This window comes from Oncorhynchus clarkii, chromosome 6 (assembly GCF_045791955.1).
Source record: "Oncorhynchus clarkii lewisi isolate Uvic-CL-2024 chromosome 6, UVic_Ocla_1.0, whole genome shotgun sequence".
Taxonomy (NCBI): Eukaryota; Metazoa; Chordata; class Actinopteri; order Salmoniformes; family Salmonidae; genus Oncorhynchus; species Oncorhynchus clarkii.
This window is the reverse complement of record NC_092152.1, coordinates 7,727,701-7,751,300: the sequence shown is the minus strand read 5'-3', so window position 1 is coordinate 7,751,300 and position 23,600 is coordinate 7,727,701. Positions and strand designations below refer to the sequence as shown.

Below are 23,600 nucleotides of genomic sequence, written 5' to 3'. Positions count from 1 at the left end.
TGTATTGACATGGTTTGAAAAAAATATGAGACATTTTATGGAATCAATTATGTCCAAAATGTGTACAAATACAAACACACAACCTTCTTGCACATTCAGTTAGGGGTTTGAGAAATTCCTGTTACAATTTGTGTGATGTTACAACAATGTTGCCTCTGATGTTTATGCTTGTAGAAATTACTCCTACAAATGATGCTTCACTAATGCAACTATTTACAACCTGCACAGATACAGTTATCAACAACAACAACAGTAATGACGTTAATAAGGAAGTGGATATTCAACCGGCAGAAGAAAGGCATAGGGGTTGAGATAAATGAAGGTTAGGTTCAGGACCTAGGGTTGGGTTAAGGTAAAGGTTAGGTATAGTTTCAGTGAGGTTAAGGTAAGGGTTAAGGAAAGGAATAAAAGTTAACATTGGGTTAGCGTACCGCTGTCTGCCACTATTCATTTTCAGCTGGGTAAATATACACTGCCTTTTAATAATAACAATGACATGTCTTACGTGGGCCAGTTGTAGGTCCACCATCAGTAGATCCAGCAGTTGTTTGAGTCTGTGGATCTCCTGCAGTTTTCTCTGGTACTCCATTGCTTCTGTGGCTCTCTCTGCTTCCCTCTGTCTCTCTGCTTCTCTCTGTCTCTCTGCTTCTCTCTGTCTCTCTGCCTCTCTCTGTCTCTCTGCCTCCCTCTGTCTCTCTGCCTCCCTCTGTCTCTCTGCTTCTCTCTGTCTCTCTGCTTCTCTCTGTCTCTCTGCCTCTCTCTCTCTCTCTGCATCTCTCTCTCTCTCTGCCTCTCTCTGGCTCTCTTCCTCCCTCTGGCTCTCTGCCTCCCTCTGGCTCTCTGCCTCCCTCTGGCTCTCTGCCTCCCTCAGTCTCAGGATCTCAGCCTTCCACTCTTTCATGATACCCCTTTCTACTCTTCTTCTCCTCCTTTCATCTTTTAAAAGGGCTCGGAGATGGTCTGTCTCAGACTCTAATTGTTCAATGATCTTGTCCTTCTCTGTTCCACCATTCCTCTTCTTCTTTTCCTCCTCCCAGAGGCACACTTGAAGTCTGCCCATCTCCTTCTTCTGATTTCGGATCGTTCGATCCTTCCCCATCAACTCAAGCATGTGGGCTTCCTTCTCTGTATAGGTCTTCTTCTCTTCTCTCGGGAAGTAAACCTCCATCTCTGCCTGCTTGTAGCTGGGTGCAAAGGAATGTCAACACATTATTTAGGAAGTGAACTCAGACAATTTACTACAATATTAAAATAATAATTTAACTTCTGCTCAATTAATAATACTTTAATACTTTAATAATAATCAATTAATACTTGAATAACACAAATCACACAACTGTGACTTACAGTATGTGAATGTGATGAGTTGACTGTCCATGATGGCCAGAGGTGGGTAATGTGTCACTCTGGTCCAGGACGTTACGTACAGCTTGCAGACACTGAGCCTTCCTTCAGCAAGCCGCACATAATGCCCTGGACCAGAGCTAGGTTATGTGATGAATGACTTACAGACTGTTCCACATGATAGGAGGGGGTAAGAAGACAGTCCCAGTAGGAGACGGAGATCGTCCAGAAGAAGAAGAGGTGTCCATCTCGTCAGAGACTGCAGGAAAGGTCTACAAGTTTTATTTCTGGAAAATAAAGAGATGCCTTCGTTCAGCAACAATGTGTGTTTCTATGTTTCTGTCACTAGATGGTGCCATTGTACACAACATTTACTCACCAGGTCAGTGAATTCAGAAACAGTCTTCAGAGTTGAGTCCTCAAGCTCTAGCCTACAACCCATCATGCATCAGCACAACTAATATAATAATACCTCATCACAACTTCATAATCACAGTACACCTGGATTGTGTTCACAAAGTGTTTCAGGGTAGGAGTGCTGATCTAGGATCAGGTCGCCTCCTGTCCATCAAAACGTATTCAGTTTAATTTAAAAGACCAAACTGATTATTGATCAGCACTCCTTCCTTCTATGAGACTTTGTGAATATGAGCCTATGTGAAAGAACCTTTCTGGCATATGCTGGCTAGACAGTACACAGACAATTCAGATAGTCCGACAGACAGACAGAAGAGTAGATACAGATGGAGTGATTGATAGCAACAGAAATAACGAAGCGGATGGTTAATGTATTGTAAACTTTTGTAAATATTTGACTCACCTCAAATCACACGTGTCAAACCTCAGTTTTAGTGTTGAACCGAATAATATCCTCGGCATTAACTTTCTCTGGTCTGGAGCTGTATTGTTGCGTCATTTGGAACGCTTGAGCGTCATAATCCGTTCACCGCGCCTGCTTGATTGACAGCTAGGGGTTCTCCTGCGCACCAGTGTCCAAAAGTCGATAATGTTTAGCTACTCATAATTGATAAAGACATTTATAACTATTTTCACTTGACTTTTATTTCGTGTATTTTTGCCTAAGGTTATTTGGAATTCTATGTTGTGTGATTTGTCTTTGTATGGGCCTAAAGTTCAATGAAATACAAACAGCAAACATAGCCTACAAACATTTCCCACACAAATACAAATGTGGGTGTTTAGTGAGAACACAAAATAATAACATTACAGCCATAACTGTACAAACAAACATACAATCACAACTCTCACCCCACTATTTATTATTTCTGCAGTGAGGATTCACCCCCTTTAGATAATGGTGTTGTAATTGATCTACAGAAAAACGTTGTTCTGAGCTCAACAAGCAGTAGTAGCAGTTCGCAAATCATAGAGCCAGATGAATGGCTCTTTCACCGATGCAATTCGGTTCCCGAGGTTCAACAAAAAGATCCGTTCAAAAAATCGTGAGCTGGAGGAGCGTTCGTCCAACTTCTCATCCAAGTAAATGGCAGCGGCGCATCATCCATCCGCTGAACTCCCAAGGGACTGGGAGGATAGTTCACGATGCAACATGCGTTTGGGGAGGACATTCATTGAAACGCAATGCCTGTTTTTAAATTCTTGAGGGACTCTTGTTCCAGGGGAAATCTCAGCAGCGATGTCTCTGCTGTGCGTCAGAGGTGGGATCTTTTCCTTCTTCACTATGCTTATTATACTGTACATATCGGTCACATTAATGACATTGCACTCAGGAAAGTTGTCTGTAGGCTATTGGGGAGATGCGCATAGCCCGTTGAGTTGTCACGTTCCAGTCCAAACATGACCTGGGATGTGAGAAGGGAGCTATTCTATAACACATGTAGATGACATGTTGTCTTTATATGTAGATTATATTTTGGTTTTATATTTCATATTTGATTGATGATTAGGCCTATGACTTTTGATTCCACTTTGGCTACCTTGCACCATATTGTCCTCTCTTGCTATATCTTAAACTTTATGCCCTTGTTCAGATCTTCTCTCTAAACAATATTCATGATAGTTTGAATGAGTTGAGTAAACTACACGGTTGTTAGCTTCTCAGTCTGTACTGTTTTGTCCCTGGAAGACTCTCCACATAGTTCACCTAGATCCAGTCCACTTTGTGAACTGGTTAGGGGGAGGACAGGTTTGAGAAGGGAAAGACTAAATGGACTTTTCTGACCAACATCCCATTGACAGCCCGTCTGACCAAAACCTAAAACGGACCCTAACCTTAACCCTAACCTTAATCCTTACATTAACCCTAACATTAACCAAACCCTTAAGACTTAAAGGTAGTCTCATCATGGGTGTGATTCAGACTGTAGTTTCTCCCTGTATGTCCAGTAAACCTCCTCTCATCATGGGTGTGATTCAGACTGTAGTTTCTCCCTGTATGTCCAGTAAACCTCCTCTCATCATGGGTGTGATTCAGACTGTAGTTTCTCCCTGTGTGTCCAGTAAACCTCCTCATATCATGGGTGTGATTCAACCTGAAGCTGGAGAGGCCAGTAGCAACCAGCCCGACCACTTTATTACTATTTGGGGATGGATAGTATCTCTAGAGGTACAGTAGGGCATTTCCATGTAAAATGATTGTCTATTAGGTATTTGTGAAATTCTTAGATATTACTTGTTAGATAATACTGCACTGTCGGAACTAGAAGCACAAGCATTTCGCTAGACTCGCAATAACATCTATTAACCATGAGTTGTGACCAATAAAATTCGATTTTGATTTGAGCACCAATTATGACGTTCATAGGAGCATGTGTAATTGGGTGTGAAATGAAATCTAAGAGTGTATATTTTTGGTAAATGTAATTCTAGATACATATTTCAACCAGTGAAGGCTTTGATTTCTGGGTAAACAGATGGAAAAGGGATCTTAGAAAACATCACCAGAAAAAGTCTTAAAAGGTCCAATATCAGAACTACATAAAAACAGAATCATGTTGACATAAAGACCCCTGACTACTAATATCAACACTTACATTTGGTTTTGGAGAAATCATTAACCTTCTTTAAGTTTCAGAAATATTACCTTGTGCCTTGTAATTCCGTTACCAAAAACCCACATAACTTCAAGATATTTTCACATTTGTCTTTGTGAGGAGGGAGGATAATGAACGTTCACAGAAGTAACCAGTAATGGTGGAGCTAACAATTAGTTCTAGTGATTTTTCTGATGTGTATTTTGTTTGTGAATTATTAAGTGATTAAAACTCATAATTCCGTTACCAAATTATACTATACTAGCGTATACGTCCAACTTAAATGGTTTGTCAAATTTGGGAGCAGCAAGCACTGGGGCACTACCAAGTAGTGCTTTGGCTGAATCTAAATGTCATGGCAGATTTCCTCCTCTTCGTCAGAGGTGTTGCAAGGATCGGGCCAAAACGCAGTGTGGTAAGTGTCCATGTTTTAATAGAATAAACTGAACATTACACAATATAAAATAACAAAGTGAATATTAACGAAACAGTCCTGTGTGGCACAAAGACTGACACGGGAAACAAACACCCACAAAACAACAGTGAAACCCAGGCTACCTAAATATGGTTCTCAATCAGGGACAACGATAAACAGCTGCCTCTGATTGAGAACCATATCAGGCCAAACATAGAAATAGAAAAACATAGAAAAACACACAGACTGCCCACCACAACTCACGCCCTGACCATACTAAATAAAGACAAAACAAAGGAAACAAAGGTCAGAACGTGAAGCATAGTTACATTCCTTGGACCACTTAAATGGTACTTTGGGACTAAGCAGAGATGTAAGGAGAGCTACTACCGTCGAAAAATTCTTACAGAACGTACGATAGTACCCTACCATCCCCAGGAATCTGCACAACTGGCGACAAGTCGTGAGAGCAGGAAAAGCAACAATTGCTTCCACTTTGCCAGTTATTTGGCACACTTGACCTCGTCCCACCTGCTTCCCCAAGTAAGCCACAGTAGCCTTCCCAAACTCACACTTGACCTCGTCCCACCTGCGTCCCCAAGTAAGCCACAGTAGCCTTCCCAAACTCACACTTGGCCAAATTGAGGGTTAAAGAAGCATTCTCCAACCACTGAAACACACTTTTCAAGGTGGCGAGATGATCAGACCAAGTTGACTAATTAATCACCACATTGTCAAGGTAAGCAGTACAATTTGGCACATCCACGAACACAATGTTAACTAGGCACTGAAAAGTAGCAGGTGCATTACACATTCCAAAGGGCATCACAGTATATTGTATGAAGTTATCAGGCGTAATGAAAGCTGAGATGTCAGAAACTCGAGATTTCAGAGGCACCTGCCATTAACCTTTTAGCAAATCTAACTTACTAACGTAAGCAGCAGAGACAATTCTATCAATGCAGTCATCTAAGTTGAGGTTTGAGGATCTGGATTTCATTTAGTTGTTATCCCTTGTCCTAACAGTTAACTCAATTTCTGTAACTTTCAAGTCCTTGACACCTGTTGACATATGTTACACGCCTCGGACTGGGATGTGGTCAGCAGATAATAAACCTGAATTAACAGGGTAAAATGATGAGACGGAGAAACGTTACTAGTGTTCAGTAGTAGGAAATCTCCAAGATGTATTAAAATACTGTTCTCTTTTGTTAATCTTTTTGGTTATCAAAACCAAGTATCCATTACAACTCTATTGTTGCATTACATCTCCACATTTCATATTCCAGTATCAAAAAAATAAAAAGTCTTAGGTTAAAAAACTATCAAATCAAATTTTATTTGTCACACATACACATGATTAGCAGATGTTAATGCGAGTGTAGCGAAATGCTTGTGCTTCTAGTTCCGACAATGCAGTAATAACCAACGAGTAATCTAGCTAACAATTCCAAAACTACTACCTTATACACACAAGTGTAAAGGGATAGAGAATATGTACATAAAGATATATGAATGAGTGATGGTACAGAGCGGCATAGGCAAGATGCAGTAGATGGTATCGAGTACAGTATATACATATGAGATGAGTATGTAAACAAAGTGGCATAGTTTAAAGTGGCTAGTGATACATGTATTACATAAAGATGCAGTAGATAATATAGAGTACAGTACATACGTATACATATGAGATAAATAATGTAGGGTATATAAACATTATATTAAGTAGCATTGTTTAAAGTGGCTAGTGATATATTTTACATCAATTCCCATTATTAAAGTGGCTGGAGTTGAGTCAGTGTGTTGGCAGCAGCCACTCAATGTCACCACACATCTACACATTCACATTATATATAACTCACTGTACTATCAGTGTCAATTTGGGAAAAGTTATAAATTACTGGAGACCTGTGCTAAACGATGCTACAACCATTATACTATAAACTACTAACATGTAAGCTATCAGACTGAGATAAACTAGCCTAGAGCTAGCTAGCGCTTAGCCAAGCTAAATATGGATAGCATCAAGCTAGCGAACTGTTAAATGCTATTTTTGTAGAAATATTAACACATTTTATCGTGACATCACATATTTACAAATATTACCTGAACTAAACTGAGTCTTTGTTGATAGAAAATAAAACAAATAGGATCTAAAATATTGTTGAAAAAAAGTACAGAAAGTTCAGACGCCATCTTGATCCCTTCTCTTACATGTAAACCATTAGCAGCCTAGCCAACCTCCATTACTTACAATGGGGAAAATACCAACCAGTTTATCACTCTGTTAAAACTCCCTTCAATTGCCTTCAAACGTGACCAAACTCATGGACTATGTAGTTAACCATGTTACCTCAATGTGCTGAGAGTCATATTGCACTTTTGCACATTACGTAACTTGATTAATAGGGTAAAATGATGAGACGGAGAAACGTTATTAGTTTTCAGTAGTAGGCATATTAAGCAAACCATTATTTTTTTTTCTCCAGATCAGAGGCAGTAGGGGTGACCAGGGATGTTCTCTGTTTAGTGAGTCCGCCAGATCAGAGGCAGTAGGGGTGACCAATAATGTTCTCTGTTTAGTGAGTCCTCCAGATCAGAGGCAGTAGGGGTGACCAGGGATGTTCTCTGTTCAGTGAGTCCTCCAGATCAGAGGCAGTAGGGGTGACCAGGGATGTTCTCTGTTTAGTGAGTCCTCCAGATCAGAGGCAGTAGGGGTGACCAGGGATGTTCTCTGTTTAGTGAGTCCACCAGATCAGAGGCAGTAGGGGTGACTAGGGATGTTCTCTGTTTAGTGAGTCCTCCAGATCAGAGGCAGTAGGGGTGACTAGGGATGTTCTCTGTTCAGTGAGTCCTCCAGATTAGAGGCAGTAGGGGTGACCAGGGATGTTCTCTGTTCAGTGAGTCCTCCAGATCAGAGGCAGTAGGGGTGACCAGGGATGTTCTCTGTTTAGTGAGTCCTCCAGATCAGAGGCAGTAGGGATGACCAGGGATGTTCTCTGTTTAGTGAGCCCTCCAGATCAGAGGCAGTAGGGGTGACCAGGGATGTTCTCTGTTTAGTGAGTCCACCAGATCAGAGGCAGTAGGGGTGACCAGGGATGTTCTCTGTTTAGTGAGCCCTCCAGATCAGAGGCAGTAGGGGTGACCAGGGATGTTCTCTGTTTAGTGAGCCCTCCAGATCAGAGGCAGTAGGGGTGACCAGGGATGTTCTCTGTTTAGTGAGTCCACCAGATCAGAGGCAGTAGGGGTGACCAGGGATGTTCTCTGTTTAGTGAGCCCTCCAGATCAGAGGCAGTAGGGGTGACCAGGGATGTTCTCTGTTTAGTGAGTCCACCAGATCAGAGGCAGTAGGGGTGACCAGGGATGTTCTCTGTTTAGTGAGTCCTCCAGATCAGAGGCAGTAGGGATGACCAGGGATGTTCTCTGTTTAGTGAGTCCTCCAGATCAGAGGCAGTAGGGGTGACCAGGGATGTTCTCTGTTTAGTGAGTCCACCAGATCAGAGGCAGTAGGGATGACCAGGGATGTTCTCTGTTTAGTGAGTCCTCCAGATCAGAGGCAGTAGGGATGACCAGGGATGTTCTCTGTTTAGTGAGTCCTCCAGATCAGAGGCAGTAGGGGTGACCAGGGATGTTCTCTGTTTAGTGAGTCCACCAGATCAGAGGCAGTAGGGATGACCAGGGATGTTCTCTGTTTAGTGAATCCTCCAGATCAGAGGCAGTAGGGATGACCAGGGATGTTCTCTGTTTAGTGAGTCCTCCAGATCAGAAGCAGTAGGGGTGACCAGGGATGTTCTCTGTTTAGTGAGTCCTCCAGATCAGAGGCAGTAGGGGTGACCAGGGATGTTCTCTGTTTAGTGAGTCCTCCAGATCAGAGGCAGTAGGGATGACCAGGGATGTTCTCTGTTTAGTGAGTCCTCCAGATCAGAGGCAGTAGGGGTGACCAGGGATGTTCTCTGTTTAGTGAGTCCTCCAGATCAGAGGCAGTAGGGATGACCAGGGATGTTCTCTGTTTAGTGAGTCCTCCAGATCAGAGGCAGTAGGGGTGACCAGGGATGTTCTCTGTTTAGTGAGTCCTCCAGATCAGAGGCAGTAGGGGTGACCAGGGATGTTCTCTGTTTAGTGAGTCCTCCAGATAAGAGGCAGTAGGGGTGACCAGGGATGTTCTCTGTTTAGTGAGTCCACCAGATCAGAGGCAGTAGGGGTGACCAGGGATGTTCTCTGTTCAGTGAGTCCTCCAGATAGGAGGCAGTAGGGGTGACCAGGGATGTTCTCTGTTTAGTGAGTCCTCCAGATCAGAGGCAGTAGGGGTGACCAGGGATGTTCTCTGTTTAGTGAGTCCTCCAGATCAGAGGCAGTAGGGGTGACCAGGGATGTTCTCTGTTTAGTGAGTCCTCCAGATCAGAGGCAGTAGGGGTGACCAGGGATGTTCTCTGTTTAGTGAGTCCACCAGATCAGAGGCAGTAGGGGTGACCAGGGATGTTCTCTGTTTAGTGAGTCCTCCAGATCAGAGGCAGTAGGGGTGACCAGGGATGTTCTCTGTTTAGTGAGTCCTCCAGATCAGAGGCATTAGAGATGACCAGGGATTTTCTCTGTTTATTGAGTCCTCCAGATCAGAGGCAGTAGAGGTGACCAGGGATGTTCTCTGTTTAGTGAGTCCTCCAGATCAGAGGCAGTAGGGGTGACCAGGGATGTTCTCTGTTTAGTGAGTCCTCCAGATCAGAGGCAGTAGGGGTGACCAGGGATGTTCTCTTGATAATTGTGTAAATTGGACCATTTTCCTGTCAAAATGTAACAAGTACTTTTTGATGTCAGGGAAAATGTGTGGAGTAAAAAGTACATTATTTTCTTTAGGAATGTAGTGAAGTAAAAGTAAATGTTGGCAACAATATAAATAGTAAAATACAGTACAGATACAAAAACGACTTAAGAAGTACTTTAAAGTAGTTGTACTTAAGTACTTTACACCACTGGCTATCTTCAATAAATGAATGCTAGAACATTGGTAGCCAGGATTAGCTGTTTGTATCTAGTCTCTTAATAATTGCATAACGGTGCAAGCTAGACAAGTTGTCTTTTGTTTGTGTGTGAGCATGTCTTTTTCTGTCGGTCCTGTCAATGTTGAGTGATCACACATGCCTCAGCACACATAGGAGGTTACTTTGCCTGCTTGTAAATGTGGGCTAAAAGTGGGGATGTTTCATATTATTTCAGATCATCTAAACTCCCCACCACCAATGAACCATTGATTTTATTACAGAAAACCACTGAACCACCACTGCAATATAGACCTACACTAAGAACAAGGTGCTTTCTACAACCTAAAAGGATTATTCCTCTGTACCCATAGGAGAACCATTTTTGGTTCCAGGTAGAACCCCTTTTGTGCCGAGGTAGAACACTTTTGGGCTCCATTCCACAGAGGGTTCTACCTGGAACCAAAAAAGATGTTCCTTTGGTGACAGCCAAGAACCCTGTTGGAACCCCTTTTTAGAAGAGTGTCCTCAACAAGTTCAACCTGTTAAGTTTACACCATTTCATTCTGTCCTCAAACTGCTGATTGGTATTCAAGATAACATGCAACATAGCACCACCACCGTTGAAGGTTTTCATCAACCTCTTAAATAGCAGTGTTCCAAGATCCTCCACCAGGGGTGACTGTAGTATCCTCAAACAGACAGAAAGGAGACACTAGAGGCCCCCCACACTCATTTTAGATCCCAAGGGGTCTTTATTTTCATACTGGATGTTCTCAACCTCATCACTATCTCCTTTGTCATCTTCCATTCATGGCATTTCAACATTAAAACAGAGGGGCACATCACACTCATGTCTTTTCTTGGAACTCAAACCACACACACACTATTATAGCATCTTGTTTACATTTCTCACATTGTAGGCGCCCAGCTGAGGCCCTGGATGGACCATATTGCAATGAGATGGGCACAGGGGTATGTACAGTTGATGTCGGGAGTTTACATACACCTTAGCCAAATACATTTAAACAGAGTTTTTCACAATTCCTGACATTTAAAGTAAAGTAAAGATTCCCCGTCTTAGGTCAGTTAGGATCACCACTTTCTTTTAAGAATGTGAATTGTCAGAATAATAGGACAGAGAATTATTTATTTCAGCTTTTATTTCTTTCATCACATTCCTAGTGGGTCATAAGTTTAAATACACTCAATTAGTATTTGGTAGCATTCCCTTTAACTTGTTTAACTTGTGTCAAACGTTTCGGGTAGCCTTCCACAAGCTTCCCACAATAAATTTGGTGAATTTTAGAACAATTTTTGTTTCATCAGACCAGAGGACATTTCTCCAAAAAGTACGATCTTTGTCTACATGTGCAGTTGCAAACCGTTGTCTGGCTTTTCTATGGTGGTTTTGGAGCAGTGGCTTCTACCTTGCTGAGGGCCATTCAGGTTATGTCGACTCGTTTCACTGTGGATAAAGATATTGCTGTACCTGTTTCCTCCAGCTACGTCACAAGGTCCTTTGCTGTTGTTCTGGGATTGATTTGCACGTTTTGTTTTGCACCAACGTATGTTCATCTCTAGGAGACAGAACACGTCTCCTTCCTGAGCGGTATGACAGCTGAGTGGTCCCATGGTGTTTATACTTGCGTACTATTGTTTGTACAGATGAATGTGGTACCTTCAGGCGTTTGGAACTTGCTCCCAAGGATGAACCAGACTTGTGGAGGTCTACAATTTTTTTTCCTGAGGTCTTGGCTGATTTCTTTCGATTTTCCCATGATGTCAAGCAAAGAGGCACTGAGTTTTTAAGGTATGCCTTGAAATACATCCACAGGTACACCTCCAATTGCCTCAAATTATGTCAATTAGCCTATCAGAAGCTTCTAAAGCCATGACATCATTTTCTGGAATTTTCCAAGCTGTTTAAATGCACATTCAACTTAGTTTATGTAAACTTCTGACCCACTGAAATTGTGATACAGTTAATCATAAGTGAAATAATCTGTCGGCACATTTTTGGGGAAAAAATAACTTTAGATGTCCTAAACATCTTGCCAAAACTATAGTTTGTTAATTAACAAGAAATTTGTGGAGTGGTTGAAAAATTAGTTTTAACGACTCCAACCTAAGTGTATTTAAACTTCCGACTTCAATTGTATGTACAGTCCTTTCTAGTGGGGCGGCAAATTAGTTGAACAGGAGAAGAGGATGAGGTTGGTGGTGGAGGAAGAGCAGTGGGGGTGGTGGGTAGAACAGCTGGAGTGACGTTGATTGGTTGCTCTGGCTCATCACTTGTTGACTAAAAGAAAGAAAGATTTAGACATTTGTTGGACATTGCCATAGTTCAACAGCTGAAAAGCCTTCATTAACATACTCCCAGAGATAGAAAGACATCCAGTATTCACTGAATGAAGGAGCCTATTTACAATTTCATTCATCAATTAAATAAATGATACTATAGTACATTTAAGGACGTTATTATTGTAGACTATAGGCTACTCCTGTATCTACCTTCTACAATACCGTCATCATTGAATGAAGCAGCATACCTATCCACATTTATTATGGTAGGTGTGGTGATTGTTGGGATGGTAGGTGTAATGATTGTAGGGATGGTAGGTGTAATGATGGTAAGTGAGGTGATGGTAGGGATGGTAGGTGTGATAGGTGTGGTGATGGTAGGTGTGGTGATGGAGGATGTGATGATGGTAGGTGTGGTAGGTGGGTGATTGCAGGTGTGGTGATGGTAGGTGTGGTGAAGGTTTGTATGACGGTGGTGGTAGTTATCGTAGGTGTGGTGATAGTAGGTGTGTGGATGGTAGGTATGGTGGGTGTGGGGATGGTAGGTGTGGTGATAGTAGGTGAGATGGTAGGTGTGGTGATGGTAGGTGAGATGGTAGGTGTAATGGTAAGTGGAGTGGTTGTAGGTGTGGTGATGGTAGGTGTGGTGATGTTAGGTGTGACGGTAGGTATGGTAGGTGTGATTATGGTAGATGTGGTGATGGTAGGTGTGGTGATGGTAAGTGTAGTGATGGTAGGTGTGGTTACGGTAGGTGTGGTTATGGTAGATGTGATGATGGTAGGTGTGGTGACGGTAGGTGTTGTGATGGTAGGTGTGGTTATGGTAGATGTGATGATGGTAGGTGTGGTGATGGTAGGTGTGGTGATGTTAGGTGTGGTGACGGTAGGTATGGTAGGTGTGATTATGGTAGATGTGGTGATGGTAAGTGTAGTGATGGTAGGTGTGGTTACGGTAGGTGTGGTTATGGTAGATGTGATGATGGTAGGTGTGGTGACGGTAGGTGTTGTGATGGTAGGTGTGGTTATGGTAGATGTGATGATGGTAGGTGTGGTGAAGTAATTATGGTATGGTTTTTGTGGTGATGGTAGGTGTGATAGGTGTGGTGATGATATGTATGATGGTAGGTGTAGTGATTGTAGGTGTGATAGGTGTGGTGATGGTAGGTGTATGGATGGTAGGTATGGTGGGTGTGGTGATGGTAGGTGTAATGGTAAGTATGGTGATTATAGGTGTGGTAGTTTGGGTAGGTAGTTGTGGTAAGTTTGGCAGGTGTGGTAAGTTTGATGATAGTAGATGTGATAGTTGTGGTGTTGGTGGATTGTAGGTGTGTTGATGGTGGGTAGGATAGTTGTGGTAGGTTGATGTGGTAGTTGTGGTAGGTAGGTTTGGTGGTTGTGTTTGGTAGGTGGGGTAGTTGTGGTACATATGTGTGGTGGTTGTGCTAGGTAGGTTTGGTGATGGTAGGTTTTGTAGTTGTGGTGATGATAGGTGTGGTTGGTGTGGTGGTTGTGGTACATAGGCATGGTAGTTGTGGTAGTTGGGATAAGTAGGTGTGGTAGTTGTGATAGCTAGTTGTGGTAGGTAGTTGTGGTGATTAGGCTTGGGCAGTATCCAGATTTTCATATTGTCATACCATCCTTCTCTCATACCGGGGTTTACAGTATTACCGGCATAGCACATGAGGGGGTGCTAAAAACACAAGAAAAACCTATTGCCCTCTATTACCAGAATGCTAACAAATTAGCACAAACCGATAGCAAATTCACATAGACTTTGTTAGCTAAATGCTAACAACTGAAAACGAACAAACTAATTGCAAAGCAGTGGAGGCTGCTGAGGGGAAGACAACTCATAATAATGTCTGGAATGAAGTCAATTGACATCTTTGATGTGGTTGATCCCACTCCATGGACTCCATTCCAACCATTATTATGAGTCAATTGAGTGGTATCAAACACATGGAAACCACATCTTTAATGTGGTTGAACCCACTCCATTGACTCCATTCCAACCATTATTATGAGCCGTCGTCTCCTCAGCAGCTTCCACTGTTGCAAAGAAAGGCAAATCCAGCTCATAAAGTGATGTAAGGGATAATCAACGAGGGACTATGAGTTCTATGGTAAATAATGAACACTGTGGAACTGACCTTCCATGGACTTGCATTATTTTCCAGAGAACCATAAAGCCCTGAGTTGATTATCCCTTTTATACCATGGCTATAATTGAACACATTTGCCGGTAGAAATGTGTTCAACATCCATTGAAGTAGCTAGCAAGTTTACTAGATAGCTACAGTAGTTGCCTTGGTAACAAACCAACATACTTGCTAGTTTAGAGAACCAAACCATCAGTCCTAGATTGCTATTATGAAAACCTAATTCAACAACACCAATAATGTTTTCAATTTGACATGTCCAAACGTAATTACCGTGGATTGGAGGGAAGAGGTCTGTGAACCAGTATCAGTTTGTTGTATTCATAAAAGTGGAAGCTACTGAAGTTTTAGGGAAACATTTTTCAGGTAAAGTCCATTCAAATTCATTAAAAAAATATAAAGTAAAAAAAAAATACAGAAAGTAATTGATGTTTATTAGTGGGATGTGGTTCCTGAACCAATGATAGTTTCTTGCCAGAAGCATACCACCCTGAATACCACTGCTGGCTTGCTTCTGAAGTTAAGCAGGGTTGGTGTAGGTCAGTCCCTGGATGGGAGACCAGATGCTGTTGGAGGGCCAGTAGGAGGCACTCTTTCCTAAAAGAGTAAACAAATATCCCAATACCCCAGGGCAGTGATTGGGGACACTGCCCTGTGTAGGGTGTTGTCTTTTGGCTGGGATGTTAAACGGGTGTCCTGACTCTCTGAGGTCATTAAAGATCCCATGACACTGATCGTAAGAGTAAAGGTGTTAACCCCGGTGTCCTGGCTAAATTCCCAATCTGGCCCTCAAACCATCTCAGTCACTTAATAATCCCCAGTTTACAATTAGCTCATTCATCCCCTCCTCTCCCCTGTAACTATTCCCCAGGTCATTACTGCAAATGAGAACGTATTCTCAGTCAATTTACCTGGTAAAATAACGGATATGTTATTGACATTTTAAGAAAGTATTTTTAATATAAAGTCAATTTAAGTTGGTAGAATATCACCAAAGTCAAAAAATACAAAAGTTATTGCTATTGATTGGAGGCATGAGGTCTCTGAACCAATATCAGTTGGTTGTATTCATGAAAGTTATATGGAGGGGAAGATATTGACGTTTTTATTGTAAAGTGATTTATTTTACATTTTGTAGATATTACAGAAGTAAAAATAATGTAACTAATTGCATTCGAGAAAAGAGGTCTCTTTACAGTGTCAAATTTGTTTGAGATCTCTATGTCATGTAGTTGAGAAGGTTTTGATATTTTTCATTTAGAGGCAATTGTATGCGATGCAGTTTTTAGACGGTCCCTTAACCCTCTGAGCAGAGGATGGCACATTTTTAGCTACATTTCACCTCCTAAAAGTGAATATGACACCGAATGGTAAAAATAAGGGGTTTAACTTATTCACTATCATCAGACGAGTTAGAATATTACATTGATATATATATATTTTGTATTTGAGGTATTATTGAAGAGCAAAGTCTGAATCTTTAATATAAAGCTAACTTCACCTCTGTAAAACAATGTATGATTGAATCAACCAATTTTGATTCACCAATAAAAACAGTGAACTAATCTTTTAATAATAATGTATCAACCCTGTTACCTATAGATAGACAGTCTAGAAATGTTTAAACTATTTACATGTGTTTGGTAAGCTTGCATTCCATTCCCCCTGTCACATGGGGATCTATGGTTGATTCTAGATGAAATAGTCAACTCTGTTACAGTCAACCCTGTCACTTTATTTGGCACTTAATAGGCACTTACTATAGTATGTATTTGTTACTTTGAGATGGAAAACATGTTTTATATTAAGTTGAACATGTGCTCTTTATGACAGAATGTTAGAATTAGGTGAAATATAAAGTTACACTCCCCAAAAGGTACTCAATTGGTGGAATGACCCGAGTACTGAACTGGAGGTGGGAGAGCTAACGATGCGTCTACTGTTGCTCTCTCCTCAGATTCTTAGAGAAGCTATTTCAATCTGATATTTCTCCTATGGTCTAAAATAGATGTGTATAGAGGACTCCTCTGTAATATAACATGTCACACATTGTATCAAACTGATGGAATGTTAGGTGTCTCATTGAAAGTCTAACATCTACCATGACTACTGGATGTTTCAATTCTAATAAATAACAAAACAATCCACACCGTAACAACAATATTGCTTTTTTAATAAATGCTTTTATTAAAGAGTAAAACTTTGCAAACATAAATGACATCATCAAACATCACTGGCCTGACTTGAGCAGCTCTGCCCGGGGATGGAGCCAGCAACTTAGCTGCTACCGGTCCGGTCCAGGCTACCTGCAGACCTCCTCCCAGACCTCCTTTTCAGCACCTCCCCTTAACAGGAGAGGTGGTGGAAATGATCAGAGTTGCATTCAACTTGAATAAAGATGAGAAACTCTGGTCTGTGGAGCCACTGGTCTGAGGGGAGGACTTCTGTTGAAACCATTTCCATTTTTGGGATATTTTCTAGGACTGTAGAGGTGGTAAGCAGAGATGAATTTAACTAGGATACAGATGAGAGTCTCTGTTCTTGGGAGGAGGGTCACTGACCTTCGATGGTTTGTTGCCTGATAAAGAGGATACTTGCTGGCTTGAGGAGACTATAATGTTTTGAGGAAGAAATGTGGCTCGATGACTTAAAGAGGAGGAGGAATTCTTGGGCGACACTTTTAATTACCAACGTAACCTCAGTGGAACTGTGGCTTCATCGAGTTCCAGCTCTAGGCAGAATGCTGTAAGACATCACAGAGACAGGTAAGTATCTATATATTTACATGTGTGATGCATGTACACTAAACCCTCACATTTGGATAATGTCACTTTTTAAAGTGATGACATGTATATTAACAGTGTAAAACATGAATAGATGTTTAAACATTCTTTACCTCATCCTAATTTTCTTCCAGATGCTTGGCTTTTTCTTTGTCTTGGAGATTCGCTCTGATGTTTCAACCTCATCTGGAGCTTCTAGCTGCTGGCTGTCTGGCCCCCCCTGATGGTTCTCTGGCCCCTCCTGCTGGTTCTCTGAACTCCCCTCCTGGTTCTCTGCCCATGCCTGTTGCCTCCTTGGCCTTTCCTGGTGGCCATCAGCAGATCCAGTGGGCTCTTGGCTTACTTGTTGGCCATTGGCCCACCCGGGCAACTCCTGACCGTGGTTGTAATCGTGGCTGTGTTGGGTGGATAGACACCGGTTGTTGATTTGAGCATCAGCCTCCAGATTCATCTGCTCCAGGTAGTTTTCCTTCATCCTCTCCCTCTCCTCCTTCAGTTGTTGATGAGTCTGTTTTTTAAGCAGGGACCGCTCTCTCCACTGCTTATTGAAATCCTCAATTTTCTTCCTTCTCTCCTCAGCCTTCAGCAGCTCCTTCCTCTTCTCCCTCTCTCTCTCTGCCCGGGTCATGGTGGATGTTAGCCTTGTGTGTCCAGGGATGGCTGGGAGGGGAGAAGAAGTAGAGTTCACATTCATCTTAGTGGATCTGGTATCAACTTAAATGTAATGGACACAGGGAATGAAGAATAGAAAACACAATTGAATCTCAATGATTCTTTACTCTTTTCAGTTGAGGAAGGCATGGAATTTGTCAATAAAGTGCAATAATTCCCATCCCGAATTGACCTGGCCCTAAGTTGAACATGAGTCCAGAATGGCACCTATTCTTTGTATAGTGCCAGGGCATATGTGATCGCTTAGGGCCGCATGGCCACTAGTAGCCCCCGGATCCCCCCAAAACTCGTTTTTGTGTGTGTGTTTTTAGGAACTCTTTCTGGGTCTCTACTTAGTCTTGAGAGTTAGACTAGTAGATGACACAAGGTACCATTTAAAAACGTGGTTGTTATCAGCAGTATTTTTCTTGTTATGTCAGTCAGTCACTCAATGAGCCATGTCAGCTAACATATTCTTTGGACAGTAGTTTTATATTGAAACAATGATGCAACATGATGACTGGTGTGGAACAAATGTGTGTAGAGGAGACTAAAGAGGATAATGTCATAAGTAGAGGGAAAACAGGTCTTACCTATGTGGACGATCTTATGGCCCTCCTCAGCCTCTCTCTGATACGTTCTCTCTATCTTTCTGAGGTTCCTCTTCTCCCATTTTTTATTCACCCAGCCCACAGCTCTCCTTCGGATACTTTTATCGGGTGGGAGAATGTCCTCCTTGTCATCTTCTTTTTCCTCCTCCTCTAACTCACCCCTCTTGTACTCAAGGATCTCCCTTCTTTCCTCTTCCACCATCTCCTCTCTTTTTTTTGCCTGTATTATTTTTTCTCTCTCTCTGATTAAAGATAAATGGGATTTAATGGCTTTCTTTCTCTCCTCCTCTCTCTCTTCCTCTCTCTGCCTCTCCTCCTCTCTAAGTCTCAACATTTCTTTCTGTCTAGCAATTTCAATCTCTCGTTTTTTATCCTGCTCCTCTTGTTGTCTTGCCCTCTCCTGTTTTCTTTCCATCTCCAGCCGTCTTTCCTCCTTCTCCCTCCTGATTTGTTGTCCTCTTTCTATGTGTTCTCGTTCCCCCTTCAACACTTCTAACCTCCTCTCTTTACGCCTATTGAAGACTTCCCGTGCTTTTGCTTTAACATTAACTACTACATGTTTCTTCATGCTTACTTCCTTTCCTCTCTCTTCTCTTTCCCTGTACTCTTCCTCTGCTTCCTTAATCACTTCCTGCTTTTCTTCCATCTCTCTCTCCTGTTCTATCTCCAGTTCATTCTGTCCCTCAATTTCCCTCAAAATATTTTTCTGCCCTTCCTTTCTTCTTCCTGCTTCCTCCCTTTCTCTCATAATCATCTTTTCTTTCTCCATCTCTTTCTGTTGCTGATCTTTTAATTCCATCTCTCTTTGATTGTCATTGTCTTTCTCCCTTTCTTTCTCCTTCTCCTTTTGTTTCTGTCTCTCCTCTTGTTGTTGTCGTCTGTGTATCTCTTCTATCTCTCTCTGTCTCTTGTTCTCCCTCTCTCTTCCCTCCTTCTCCATGTCAATTTGCTTCTGTTTCCATATATTTTCTTCTTCTTGATCTCTCTCAAACATTATCTTTCTCTCCACTTGTTGTTGTCGTCTTTCTTTCTCTCCAATCTCTCTCTGTCTCTCTTTCTCTTCGATCGCTCTCTGTCTCTCTTCTTCTCTTTCTTCCTCTTCCATCTCTATTTGCTTCTGTTGACATCTTTCTTCTTCATTCTCTCTTTTGATCTCTCTCTGTCTCTCTTCTTCTCTTTCTTCCTCTTCCATCTCTATTTGCTTCTGTTTAAATAGTTGTTCTTCATTCTCTCTTTCAATCTCTTTCTGTCTCTCTTCTTCTCTTTCTTTCTCTTCCATCTCTATTTTCTTCTGTTTACATCTTTCTTCTTCATTCTCTCTTTCAATCTCTTTCTGTCTCTCTTCTTCTCTTCCGATATGTTTTTGTCTCTTTTCCATGATCTTTCTTTTGATCTCTCTCTGTCTCTCTTTCTCCTTCTCTTGTACTTCCTCTTCCATCTCTTTTTGCTTCTGTTTACACATTTCTTCATCATTCTCTCTTTTGATCTCTCTCTGTCTCTCTTCTTCTCTTTCTTCCTCTTCCATCTCTATTTGCTTCTGTTTAAATAGTTGTTCTTCATTCTCTCTTTCAATCTCTTTCTGTCTCACTTCTCTTTCCATGTTTTTCTGTCTCTTTTCCATTCTCTTTCTTTTGATCTCTCTCTGTCTCTCTTTCTCCCTCTCTCGTTCTTCCTCTTCCATCTCTATTTGCTTCTGTTTACATCTTTCTTCTTCGTGCTCTCTTTCAATCTCTTTCTGTCTCTCTTCTTTTCTTTCGATATGTTTTTGTCTCTTTTCCATTATCTTTATTTTGATCTCTCTCTGTCTCTTCTCCCTCTCTCGTTCTTCCTCTTCCATCTCTATTTGCTTCTGTTTACATCTTTCTTCTTCAATCTCTCTTTCAATCTCTCTCTGTCTCTCTTCTTCTCTTTCCATAATTTTCTGTCTCTTCTCCATTCTCTTCCTTTTGATCTCTCTCTGTCTCTCTTTCTCCCTTTCTCGTTCTTCCTCTTCCATCTCTATTTGCTTCTGTTTACATCTTTCTTCTTCAATCTCTCTTTCAATCTCTCTCTGTCTCTCTTCTTCTCTTTCCATAATTTTCTGTCTCTTCTCCATTCTCTTCCTTTTGATCTGTCTCTGTCTCTCTTTCTCCCTCTCTCTTTCTTCCTCTTCCATCTCTATGTGCTTCTGTTTGCGTCTCTCCTCTTCTTCTTCTCTCTCCATCTCCTTCTTCTTCTCATCTTCTTCTTGTCTCTGTTTTGGTATTTTCTCCATTCTCTTTCTTTCTACCTCTTTCTGTTTGTTGTGCTCACCCTCCATCTTCTCCTCCATGTCCATTTGGTTCTGTTTCCATTTATATTTGTCTGTTTCCATATTTTCTAATTCTATCTGCTGTTCCTTGATTTTCTTGAAGACTTCCTCCAATTCAGACGTATTTTTGTCATTGATGAGGGCTGTCTCCATCTCCATCTCTCTCTCCACTCTATTTTTCAACTCCTCTTCACTTCGTCTCCAATCATTTTCTCTCTCTCTGTCTCTATCAAATGTTCTCTCTGGTTCAGTCTCGTCTTTCAATCTAATCTCTTCTTTCATTCTCACAACCTCTCTGTCTAACACTAGTACATTTTGGTTAACCTGTTTCACTCTCTCATTCTGTCTTCTAAACGCTTCTTTCGCTCTTTCAAATTTGATTTTGTATTGAATCTCTTTTGTTGTCATATCTTCTTTCAGTCTCTCAACCTCTCTCTCTAACTCTTTTACCTTTTCGTTGACCAGTTTGACTTTCTCATTCTCTGCAATACGCATGTCTCTTTCTCTTTCAAATATGATTTCCTTCTCAATCTCTTTCAATCTCTCAATCTCTCGTTCTAACGCTTTTATCGTTTCTTCTGCCTGTTCCACTTTCTTCTTCATTTCTTGTCTTTCCAATTCTGCTTTTCTCTTCCTTTCCATCTCCCTTTCTCTCTCTTTTTCTCTCTCTCTTTCCCTCTCTCTTCCTGTCTCAATAGGTTTGTTGTTCCAGGCCAGTCTTGGTCGCTGATCCTCCATGACTTTCTGCCATAGCCTCAATCTCTCAATCTCTTGCTTCATTTTAAAAGGTTAAATTAGTGATAATCTATTACCAAGACATACTTTCAAAAGATTTGCAGAGAACGATACACAGAAATATAACCTAGAGCTAGGTAATTGAATCAAACACTGGACAACATCAATAGCAGCGTCATTTTGATCAATTCATCTGGACAATTCATTGTCAATTAATGTATTATCATGGTTTGAAAAAATTATGAGACATTTTATGGAATCAATTATGTCCAAAATGTGTTCAAATACAAACACACAACCTTCTTGCTCATTCAGTTAGGGGTTTGAGAAATTCCTGTTACAATTTGTGTGATGTTACAACAATGTTGCCTCTGATGTTTATGCTTGTAGAAATTACTCCTACAAATGATGCTTCACTAATGCAACTATTTACAACCTTCACAGATACAGTTATCAACAACAACAACAGTAATGACGTTAATAAGGAAGTGGATATTCAACCGGCAGAAGAAAGGCATAGGGGTTGAGATAAATGAAGGTTAGGTTCAGGACCTAGGGTTGGGTTAAGGTAAAGGTTAGGTATAGTTTCAGTGAGGTTAAGGTAAGGGTTAAGGAAAGGAATAAAAGTTAACATTGGGTTAGCGTACCGCTGTCTGCCACTATTCATTTTCAGCTGGGTAAATATACACTGCCTTTTAATAATAACAATGACATGTCTTACGTGGGCCAGTTGTAGGTCCACCATCAGTAGATCCAGCAGTTGTTTGAGTCTGTGGATCTCCTGCAGTTTTCTCTGGTGCTCCATTGCTTCTGTGGCTCTCTCTGCTTCCCTCTGTCTCGCTGCTTCCCTCTCTCTCTCTGCCTCCCTCTGTCTCTCTGCTTCTCTCTGTCTCTCTGCTTCTCTCTGTCTCTCTGCTTCTCTCTGTCTCTCTGCTTCTCTCTGTCTTTCTGCATCTCTCTGGCTCTCTGCCTCCCTCTGACTCTCTGCCTCCCTCTGGCTCTCTGCCTCCCTCTGGCTCTCTGCCTCCCTCAGTCTCAGGATCTCAGTCTTCCACTCTTCCATGATACCCCTTTCTACTCTTCTTCTCCTCCTTTCATCTTTTAAAAGGGCTCGGAGATGGTCTGTCTCAAACTGTAATTGTTCAATGATCTTGTCCTTCTCCGTTCCACCATTCCTCTTCTTCTTTTCCTCCTCCCAGAGGCACACTTGAAGTCTGTCCATCTCCTTCTTTTGATTTCGGATTGTTCGATTCTTCCCCCTCAACTCAAGCATGTGGGCTTCCTTCTCTGTATAGGTCTTCTTCTCTTCTCTCAGGAAGTGAACCTCCATCTCTGCCTGCTTATAGCTGGGAGCAAAGGAATGTCAACACATTATTTAGGAAGTGAACTCAGACAATTTACTACAATATTAAAATAATAATTCAACTTCTGCTCAATTTAACTGTCTTTAATAACACAAATCACACAACTTTGACTTACAGTATGTGAATGTGATGAGTTGACTATCCATGATGGCCAGAGGTGGGTAATGTGTCACTCTGGTCCAGGGCGTTACGTACAGCTTGCAGACACTGAGCCTTCCTTCAGCAAGCCGCACATAATGCCCTGGACCAGAGCTAGGTTATGTGATGAATGACTTACAGACTGTTCCACATGATAGGAGGGGGTAAGAAGACAGTCCCAGTAGGAGACGGAGATCGTCCAGAAGAAGAAGAGGTGTCCATCTCCTCAGAGACTGCAGGAAAGGTCTACAAGTTTTATTTCTGGAAAATAAAGAGATGCCTTCGTTCAGCAACAATGTGTGTTTCTATGTTTCTGTCACTAGATGGTGCCATTGTACACAACATTTACTCACCAGGTCAGTGAATTCAGAAACAGTCTTCAGAGTTGAGTCGCTCAAGCTCTAGCCTACAACCCATCATGCATCAGCACAACTAATATAATAATATCTCATCACAGTACACCTGGATTGTGTTCACAAAGTGTTTCAGGGTAGGAGTGCTGATCTAGGATCAGGTCGCCTCCTGTCCATCAAAACGTATTCAGTTTAATTTAAAAGACCAAACTGATTATTGATCAGCACTCCTTCTATGAGACTTTGTGAATATGAGCCTTTCTGGCATATGCTGGCTAGACAGTACACAGACAATTCAGATAGTCCGACAGACAGACAGAAGAGTAGATACAGATGGAGTGATTGATAGCAACAGAAATAACGAAGCGGATGGTTAATGTATTGTAAACTTTTGTAAATATTTGACTCACCTCAAATCACACGTGTCAAACCTCAGTTTTAGTGTTGAACCGAATAACATCCTCGG

At 41.6% G+C, this 23,600-nt stretch overlaps 1 protein-coding gene across 1 annotated transcript; it reads right to left on the bottom strand.

Annotated features, from left to right (window-relative positions):
• Positions 1–209: 209 nt before the first annotated feature.
• On the bottom strand, positions 210–21,291 carry LOC139411842 (trichohyalin-like). Its single transcript, XM_071158584.1, has 5 exons — positions 20,231–21,291; positions 18,237–19,342; positions 17,106–17,652; positions 820–1,184; positions 210–220 (listed from the first exon to the last, which is right to left on the bottom strand). Exons 1-5 carry the CDS (start codon positions 21,280–21,282, stop codon positions 210–212), a joined length of 3,081 nt encoding a protein of 1,026 aa, XP_071014685.1. The 5' UTR covers positions 21,283–21,291.
• Between the last annotated feature and the right edge of the window lie 2,309 nt (positions 21,292–23,600).